The 8,556-nt window shown below is 46.9% G+C and overlaps 1 protein-coding gene across 5 annotated transcripts in view; it reads left to right on the top strand.

The window, feature by feature from the left end:
* Nucleotides 1–8,556, top strand: part of UNC13B (unc-13 homolog B) — a 257,459-nt gene that overhangs the window by 27,104 nt on the left and 221,799 nt on the right. For 4 of the 5 annotated variants that reach the window (XM_025207487.1, XM_025207486.1, XM_025207488.1 and 1 more), the window contains 2 exons: nt 4,316–4,389; nt 8,017–8,074. In XM_025207487.1, coding sequence (XP_025063272.1) covers nt 4,316–4,389; nt 8,017–8,074 — 132 coding nt within the window. The remainder of the gene's footprint in view (nt 1–4,315; nt 4,390–8,016; nt 8,075–8,556) is intronic. The other variant, XM_025207489.1, reaches the window with a different exon arrangement.

The raw sequence follows: 8,556 nt of genomic DNA, 5'->3' as shown, positions 1-8,556 counted from the left end.
GTGAGCGGTGGGACTTTGCCGTCTGTGACTCCCAGCAGATGTCCGGGTAGTTTAGGTCCCCCATGACTACCGCCTCTTTAGCTTTTATGATCTCCGAGAGCTGCCTCAGGAGCCCCGAATCTCTTTCTTCCCCTTGATGTGGGGGTCTGTAGCAGACCCCTACCACCAAATCCCTTTCTCCTTGCCCCCCATGTAGCCTAACCCACAATCCTTCTACTTCCTCCTCCTTGGATTCCGTCTTGATGAGGGTTGACGTATATTGCTCATTGACATAGAGCACAACCCCTCCCCCCCCTTTTTTTGAAGTCCAGATAAATGATGTCCACATCATCTCCCTTGTCCAGGGCACATGTTACCTGGTCATAGAAGGAGATGAGGTTGGTCAGGCAAGGCCTGCCAGTCACAAAGCCATGTTGGCTGGCATTCAGAAGCTTGCCTTCTGTCAGTCTGGTGTTGATGGATCCCTTGACAATTTTCTCAAGGATTTTTCCAGGGATGGACTTGAGACTGATTGGTCTATAGTTCCCCACGTCATCCCTCCTCCCTTTCTTGTAGATAGGGACCACGTTGGCTCTTTTCCAGTCATCCGGGACCTTGCCCAAGTGCCATGATTTTTCAAATATCCCTGCCAAGGGGGATGCAATGATGTCTGCCAGCTCTTTCAAGACCCTTGGGTGCATTCTGTCTAGGCCCGCAGACTTGTGAATGTCGGTTCTCAGGGTGTTCTCTCACCTGATCCACATCAATTTTGGGCGCAACAGCCGCTCCGAAATTGGTTTGTGCCATTTCTGGTAGTGTGATCCTCCTGGGAGGGTGAAAAACCGATAGAAAAAAGTCATTTAGGAGGTTGGGCCTTTCTTGGACATCTGATGTCAGTTGCCCCATTGGATCTCTCAGGTGCCCAATACTGTCTTTGTTCTTTTTCCTACTTCCCACATATCTGAAGAAGGACTTTTTGTTGTCCTTGATCCCCGTAGCTAGCCTAAGTTCAGTTTGTGGCTTGGCATTTCTCGACTGCTCTCTGCAGGTGCGGGCTAGTGCAGAGTAATCCTCTTTGGTAATGCTTCCTGTTTTCCAGCTGGTATAGGCTACTCTTTTGAGCTTAATGAGGTCCAACATTTCCTTACTCAGCCATGGGTGCTTCCTTGTGCATTGATTGTATTTCTTGCGAGAAGGGATGGCTTTGCCCTGTGCTTCAAGGATTATGTTTTTGAGCGATGACCATTCCTCACGTATTCCCTCTTCTGTGGGGGGTGGTGTACGGCCTCTGATTGCTTGACTGACCAGTTCTCTCAGCTTGCAGAAGTCGGCTTTCCCGAAGTTAAGGACTTCTGTTTTACTGTGGGGTTTGCCTGCTCTTCGGTGAACTAAGAAGGTGACCAATTCATGGTTGCTGTCACCAAGCTTCCCCTCGATCTGCAGATCACTCACCAGGTCCTCCCCTTTGGCCAGGACCAGATCCAGCAATGCTTTTTCCCCTAGTCAGTCTGTAGACCTCATGTGTTAGGTAGAGGTCACTGATGTACGTGAGAAAACTACGCGACCTGTCAGACTTGGCCGTGTACTCATCCCAAGAGATGTCAGCAAAGTTGAAGTCCCTCATGACGATCAAGCATCGGGAGTGTGTGGCTTCGACCAGTTCCCTATTGAATTCCTGATCTAAGTCTTCCTCTTGTTGAGGGCGTCTATAGTAGACTCCTACAAGTAAGTCACCCTCCCCACGTTCTCCTCGTATCTTGACCCAGAGGGTCTCAAGACACCCTTCCTGGTTTGGAAACTCAATCTGCAGGGAGGTGAGCTGATCTTTGACGTAAAGAGCCACACCCCCACCCCTCTTCCCCACACGGTCTCTCCTATACCAGGTGTAACCCTCTACTGCCACCGATCAATCATAGGTGGAGTCCCACCAGGTCTCCGTAGTTCCTACAAAGTCATAGTCATTATCATAGGAGAAAGGGAAGTTCCCCATGCTTGTTTCCCAAGCTCCTGGCATTTGTGTACAGGCAGTTGAGTCTGCCATGTGAAGCCCAATGCTTCCCTGAGGGGTTAAGAGGGACCTTTCCTTGGGCTGCTTTAGTCGAGGATGCTCCTGCCTCGATCATGAACTAGACCTTGTGAGGTCCCTCCCAACCCTATGTTTCTGTGATCCTATATTGGAGAATTCTGGTTTGTCTCGGGTCTGAGTCACAGATCATATAATTGGATTCCTATATGCTTGACCATTCAAGCAAGTGATGCCCTCCAGCCAGATTTCATTTAAATGCTAGTCCAAATGCCTGTGGAGATAATTTAGGAAACTCAACTTATTCAGGATAAGCAGCCTTGACTGGCTTTATGGAATTCCAAGCCTTGTGGAAGGCATGCTGATGTCTTGTCTTCTGACAGGAACATGTCTTCTAAACAGATTTTGACAAGAGGGCAGCAATGCAGCAAATATCAGAAGGAGCATCTACCTTTTATATGTATTTATTATTATTAGAGAGCAGTGATACTTATTGACGTGTTTCCCAAGGAAGAGAAAGCAGGCTCTGGTTCTCCCTCATAATGCAGAATGAATGAGAATGTCCTGGGAGACGGTATCAAAAGCCTTGCTAAAGTTGAGGTATGTCACCTACTGCTCTCACCCCACCCCCAAAGCCTAAGCCACTGATATGGAAGCAGAAAATGAAGTTTGTTAAGCATACCTTGTATCTGATAAATCAATGTTACCTGTTCCTTATTACCTTGTCTTCTAGGTGCCCTGATATGCTCCAGTATCTTTTTGGGTATGGCTTGTCTGTAATAACTTGGTTTCCCTTTTTTTCCCGTTTTTAAAAGATAGGCATTGTTGTTGCCCTTTTTTGGTCTTCTGAGACCTCAAATGACCTTCACAAGTTCCCAGTGATAATAGCTGATGGCTCCGCAATTCCTTCAGGCAATTTTTTGAGTCCTTTCTAAGTTGACTCTCATCTGGTCCCACATGAAAATGTCTGCTGACATTGGATTTATGACCTAGATACCTTGTTCCATTCAGACTCAAACCCTCATACCAGCCACGACCTCTCCATTCAATAATAGGGAAATGTTATTGATACACAATGATAGCAGATAAGAACCATGCAGGCAAGACCAACAAAATAACCTCCCCAATTATATCTACCAGGCCTAGAGCTGTCACAGAGGGAAGGTACTTCTGGCTAATACGTGGGCTTCACCCTGTAGTTCTTTCTTGAATGTCAGATGTTGGCACCCTGGAGGCTGAGGGCCAAGCCCCCTCCCCCCACCAGTGGGGTGGGTGAGATGGGCTGGTGGTGTGCCCTTTGTCCATAGTGTTTGGGTTCCCCCATTGGGGACCCTTTGCTGCTCTGAAATCTCTCCTTTTATATCCTTTGTCCCTTCTGATGACCCTTTATCTCTGGGTATCATTGATTGGTCTCCCTGTGGTTGTCATACTGTCCATGTTCTGTCCTGTCAGCATGTGCCTGTGTTCCAACAAGCCCATCACATGTGCATATCTTAATTTGGGAGTTTCTGGTCTCTTAATTTGGTCCGTCCACCAGAACCAAAAATCCCAAGGGCTCTGCAGTTGAGCACTGTGACCTGGTGTCAGTGCTGCAGAGTCCTTTGTATCTGTTTGGGTACTATTCACGTTATGAAACAGCGTGGTACATGTCTTCAATTTCCCAGCCGGTGTGTCTGCTGGCTTCAGACACAGTGGTCCTTGAAGGAAACTTTGTTACAAACAGGCTTTTAGAAACCAGTTAACCTCTGCTGTTGCCCTGGAGCATTATTCTAATGCAATATCTACTTTACCTACAAGCCAATTCCCAAAAGCAAACCTCCTAAATATTATTTTCTAGTCATCAACATCTGAAGGTGTTCTCTTGGAAAGGGAGAGTTCAAGTCACTGTTTTCTGGAAGTCGTACCGCTAGAGCAGAGGCCCTTGTTTTCCTCAGGTTGTGTTACCAAGTGTGTAGTTTGTTCATGATTTTTAGTGTCCTTTCTAGACTACTTGAGCTCAATACAAACTGGGTCAAATTCTCCTTCTCCTCTCTGGTCTGTATGTTTGGTTAACTAGATATGAACTAGAAGTAATGTTCTCCTCTCAGGCAAGCTGGATCTGCTGTTCAGGACTTGTGTTTTACATTTGATTCTGGTATCAAGCATTCGCTGAGTCTTTCAAAATTAAATTCTGCCTGGCTTTGTGGTGTGCTCTAAAATTGTTCTTTTGGTCTGTTGTCACTGCTAAAGTTTGTATTTAATAGTAAATTATCTCCAAGTCTTGCTTTATAACTAAGTGAATGCCAGTAAGTCATGCCTTTGCTGTTCTTCTAGATATCCCCGAGGAGGAAGCCAGATACTGGACCAAAAAATTAGAACAGATTAATTCCATGGGAGATCATGATGAAGTAAGTATTGTACTTGAAAGATGTTGGTCACTGAAGTAGGAGTCTAACTTAAAATTTCCCAGAACATAATACAGTGCTACTCTGAATTTCTATAACAAGTAATTTTAGGTAAAAATTTCCTTCAATATTCATTGCACTATCCTTCTGAACCATTCCCTTTAATTTTGTGGTGTTAATGCTAACAAAAGCATGAAGCTTTTCATCTGCTAGATGCATTGGAGTGTGACAATTCTGAACGGAGATTCTTTGTTGTGTACATAAATTTTAAATTAAAGACGCATCACTGCCTACTTGTCGTCGGAGCGAGGCAGCTCCTGGCAGCAGGGCTTCGTTAGGTTCTGTTTATTTAAATCCCGAAAGAAGTATTTTCAGTTTCTTAGCTTGTGTGCAATGCAGAGTGAGGAGACTTTGGCCTGTTGTTCTGGAGCTAAGGGAGTTTATTGGATCATGGTTTTAGTGGCTCGTTATAATTTCATTAAAAAATTCTCAAATTCTTCCGCTTTCCTGTTTTGTCTGGTAGTGGGGAGGGGGGAAAGCCCCTTGTTTTGGATTTGAGTACAAGGTGGTGGTGGGGGGAGGTGGGGACAAGCAGCTGCTGTGGCACTGGTTGCAATTGTGGCAAGTGGCAATGTGGGGGCCAAGGTCAGGCTGCCTGACTCCCCAGCCGTGCTATCCTCATTACAGTGGCGACAGTGGGGAAGAGGACCCTCCAACACTTAAATTATGTGCATGGAAAATTAAGAAACTTATACATTGTTCATATATAGAATCTAATTATTGGCGGGGGGAGGCGGGGGTTGTCTTAAATTTCATGTAGTCTTGCATTTGGGTAAAAATATGGTGCCTTCACTGAGTTGTGAAATGAAGTCTGTCTGGCTCCCTGAAGGTGATAGTCATGCTCTTAGGTGAAGGCTTGCATTTTTTGCTCTTAAACTTTGTAACCTAAGCCAGGGGAGTTTGAATACAGTATTAACCAGAAGCATAATAAAGCCTCTTTCTTCACCAGGATAGTATTAGTTTTAAGTACTGCTTATGGTATGAGAAGGGTTTTGAAGTGTTGGAGCAGCATGTACCTCTAACAGAGTAATTATTAATCAGGGTGCTGCAGCAATCTTTTTAAGGATGTTGTGGGGTGCTACTGTGTTAGCACAAGGGCAAACCCAGAGAGAGTTTCATAGTTGGTCGGGTCAGAAGGGACCTGAGCAGATCATCAAGTCCAACCCCCTGCCATGGCAGGAAAGAGCACTGGGGTCAAACGACCCCGGCTAGGTGTCTATCTAGCCTCCTTCTGAAGACCCCCAGGGTAGGAGCCAGCACCACTTCTCTTGGAAGTTGGTTCCAGATCCTAGCCGCCCTGACCGTGAAGTAGCGCCTCCTGATGTCTAGTCCGAATCTACCCTCTGCCAGCTTGTGACCGGTATTCCTTGTCACTCCTGGCAGTGCTCGGGGGAGCAGGGACTCCCCCAATGCCTGCTGGTCCCCTCTGACTAGTTTGTAACAGGCCACCAGATCCCCCTCAGCCTTCTCTTGTGGAGGCTGAACAGGTTCAGGTCCTGTAGCCTCTCCTCGTAGGGCCTGCCCTGCTGCCCCTGATCATGCGGGTGGCCTCCTCTGGACCCTCTCCATGCTGTCCGCATCCCTCCTGAAGTGCGGCACCCAGACCTGGACGCAGTACTCCACCTGCGGCCTGACCAGTGCCGCATAGAAGGGGAGGATCACCTCCTTGGCCCTGCTCGAGATGCATCTGTGGATGCACAACAAGGTATGGTTGGCCTTCCTGACCGCGTCCCCACTTTGTTGGCCCATGTTCATTGTGGCATCAATGATGACTCCAAGATCCTTTTCTGCCTCTGCACTGACAAGACGGGAGTTCCCCAGCAGCCTGTTCCTCCCTCCTAGCGTGTCCGCTTCCCCCCACATCTTAGTGTTGTCAGCAAATTTGAACAGGGTGCTTTTCACCCCCGTGTCGAAGTCGCTGATGAAGATGTTGAACAGCGCGGACCCGAGGACCGAGCCCTGGGGGACACACTGCCCACATCCCTCCTGGTCGACAACTCTCTGGGTGCGGCCCTCCAGCCAATTTGTGACCCATCTGACTGTGTAGGCATTGACACCGCAGCCCCCTAGTTTTTTAATGAGAACGGGGCGAGAGACCGTGTTGAAGGCCTTCCTAAAATCCAGAAAGACTACGTCCACTGCTACACCTGCGTCCAAGGATGTTGTGACCTGGTCGTAGAAGGCCGTCAGGTTGGTCTGACAGGGCCTGCCCCTAATGAACCCGTGTTGATTTAAAATAGGGATTCAGAGTGTTAAATCATTCTGACCTGTTGTGATCTTTGTGGGTTTTTTGCAACAGAAGAATCTTTCTCTTTTTCTATGGTCAAAAATCAAGGATGTTCTGAGGGGTGCTTTGAGTCTAAAAAGCTCGAGACCTGCTGCTCTAACCTCTCTTGTGAATTGGCAGTCATTCACCTTGCAGATGGACAAAGCCAAGGCAGATGTTTGTATCAGGAGCTGTTTGACCCAGTCACAGAGCAGTATTTACCTGGAGTAAAATGGCTTGAGTAGCAGCCTCTTCTGACTTCAGGCAGCTTTTCCTGCAAAACCTTTCGATCCTCTTTAGTATCTGTGGATCAGGTGGAAGTCAAACCGTGCCACTTCACTTGTCAGTGGTAGTGCTGGGATGAGCGCCTGCTTCTGGATGTAGGTCCAAAGCTGTGGGCTTCAGCCCTAGATTTCTGGTGCCAGATGCTGATGTAGTGTGTAGGTGTCATTTGGTGCTTCGTCCTCACAATTGTTTCATGGTGCAAGAGCAGCCATGAATTCGGAAGAAACCGTCCGGGTCTTCCAGATGTCTTGCTCACTCATCCAGTGGGCTGATAATCTCCGTTCCTTTGCTTCTCAGTCGAAAGCGTCCTGTGTGTTCAGTGCCCCCCTGCACTCTGAATTAACTGAAGCATCAAGGTTTCAAAGTTTGCATCTCCTGTACTGCTGAGGGTGTGGGTTGGTATCATTTTGTCTGATAGGATTAGTTCTTATTCTTCCATCTCAAGCCTTGAACAGACCCCGGGGTCATTTTGTAGGATTGCAGACTGGTACAGTTGAGTGGAGGATGTCAAAATCAAACTCACTTTCTCTGAGAAGTACTGCTGCAGTCTGCAGGCCAACACTTTCAACCCTGGGCTTGGCACTGAAATTCATGCTCCAAAATCCATATTCAGGAACTTTTTAAATGGCTTTATTTTGAGGGTGTTGCATGCACCCACACTCCACTGAAGCCATTGGGAGCTGCCGGTGCTAAGGACCTCTGAAAATCAAACCTTTTATGACTCGGGCAACTAATTTTAGGTCCCCAGGTTTAAAAATATTTGTGTTTTGAGCTTTGAAAGTGGAGCAGACTTTATCTAGGCCAGGTGTGCAGCAATTAATAGCTATACTGGCATGCAACAAAGTGAGATTTTTTTTTTTTCCTGGTTCCTTTTTTGGGAGCTATTAAATTCTGCTTTGAAAAAAAAGACACCTGTAAATACTGCCCAAGTGTAGGCTTGTTGCCACGTTTTGGAAATTCTGTTTCATGAAGTTGTGTTCAAGTCTCATCAGCGTGTGCTTTCTTTTGTGTTCCCGCAGTATTCCTTTACCGAAGAAGTCCAGAAGAAACCATTGCCCTCTGCTGCCTCCCAGTGTTGTAAGTAAGATTTTCTCTCAATTAGGGCTCTTTTAGTTCTCATTTCCCTCTTGAGTTAACCCTGGCTGGTGCATCTGGACAGTTTTTTTCCTGTTAGCTCTGCAATTAAGAAAAGGCAGCCTGGGTACAGAGGGTAACAGTTAGGTCTGATTCAAACCTCGCAGTCTTTGTAAGCTAAGAACTCAAAACACGGGCTTGTTCCCTAGAGAGCTCTCTTTATGGTTTAAGCCTTATGAGATTAAAGAGCGAAGTCTGATGCAGCCTCTAATCCATCCCTGCTACCAGTGCATTAGGTACGTGAGGTCCCAATGACCTTATGTCAAGACTTGTGCAGTACTTGTGAGTCCTGGGAAAATTGGAGGCTGTATGGAGCACATTTCAGCCTTCGTGCTGGGTCTTCCTCTGTGTGTGTGTGTGTGTGTGTGTGTGTGTGTGTGTGTGTGTGTGTGTGTGTGTGTGTGTGTGTGTGTATAGCTCAGTCG

The sequence above is a fragment of the Alligator sinensis genome, unplaced genomic scaffold, assembly GCF_000455745.1.
Source record: "Alligator sinensis unplaced genomic scaffold, ASM45574v1 scaffold783_1, whole genome shotgun sequence".
Taxonomy (NCBI): domain Eukaryota; kingdom Metazoa; phylum Chordata; order Crocodylia; family Alligatoridae; genus Alligator; species Alligator sinensis.
Note: the sequence above shows the minus strand (reverse complement) of the source record. Positions and strands in the feature narration are given on the sequence as shown.